The sequence below is a fragment of the Eimeria mitis genome, genomic scaffold (assembly GCF_000499745.2).
Source record: "Eimeria mitis Houghton genomic scaffold, Emh_scaff1595, whole genome shotgun sequence".
In the NCBI taxonomy this organism is placed as follows: domain Eukaryota; phylum Apicomplexa; class Conoidasida; order Eucoccidiorida; family Eimeriidae; genus Eimeria; species Eimeria mitis.
In genome coordinates, this window is record NW_013569905.1 from 8433 (window position 1) to 8731 (window position 299).

At 58.2% G+C, this 299-nt stretch overlaps 1 protein-coding gene across 1 annotated transcript in view; it reads left to right on the forward strand.

The window, feature by feature from the left end:
- EMH_0040250 (uncharacterized protein) overlaps positions 1 to 296 on the forward strand; it is a gene marked incomplete at both ends in the record, with an annotated part of 3452 nt that extends 3156 nt beyond the window's left edge. Inside the window, one exon of the mRNA XM_013495478.1 lies at positions 180 to 296. Within this exon, the coding sequence (XP_013350932.1) occupies positions 180 to 296 (117 nt within the window). The remainder of the gene's footprint in view (positions 1 to 179) is intronic.
- Positions 297 to 299: the final 3 nt, after the last annotated feature.

Below are 299 nucleotides of genomic sequence, written 5' to 3' on the forward strand. Positions count from 1 at the left end.
AGCTAGCTGGCTAGCTAGCTAGCTGGCTAGCTAGCTAGCTAGGGTGCCACGCAGCCTGCTGCAGCTGCAGCAGGCAGTTGCAGCTAGCGTTTGCAGCAGGCGAAGCAGCTAGCTATGCTGCATGCGCTGTCTCTTTGTGTTGCTGCTGTGTGTTTGTGTGTGGGGGGCTGCGGGCGCAGAAGGACCTGGTCCAGTGGACCATTGGTCCATGGTGGATGCGGCGGAAGCAGCACGAGCTCGACGTCTTTGTCTTCTCGCGCAACTGCCCCCCAATAGAAGAAATAGCTCAGTACTAAGCT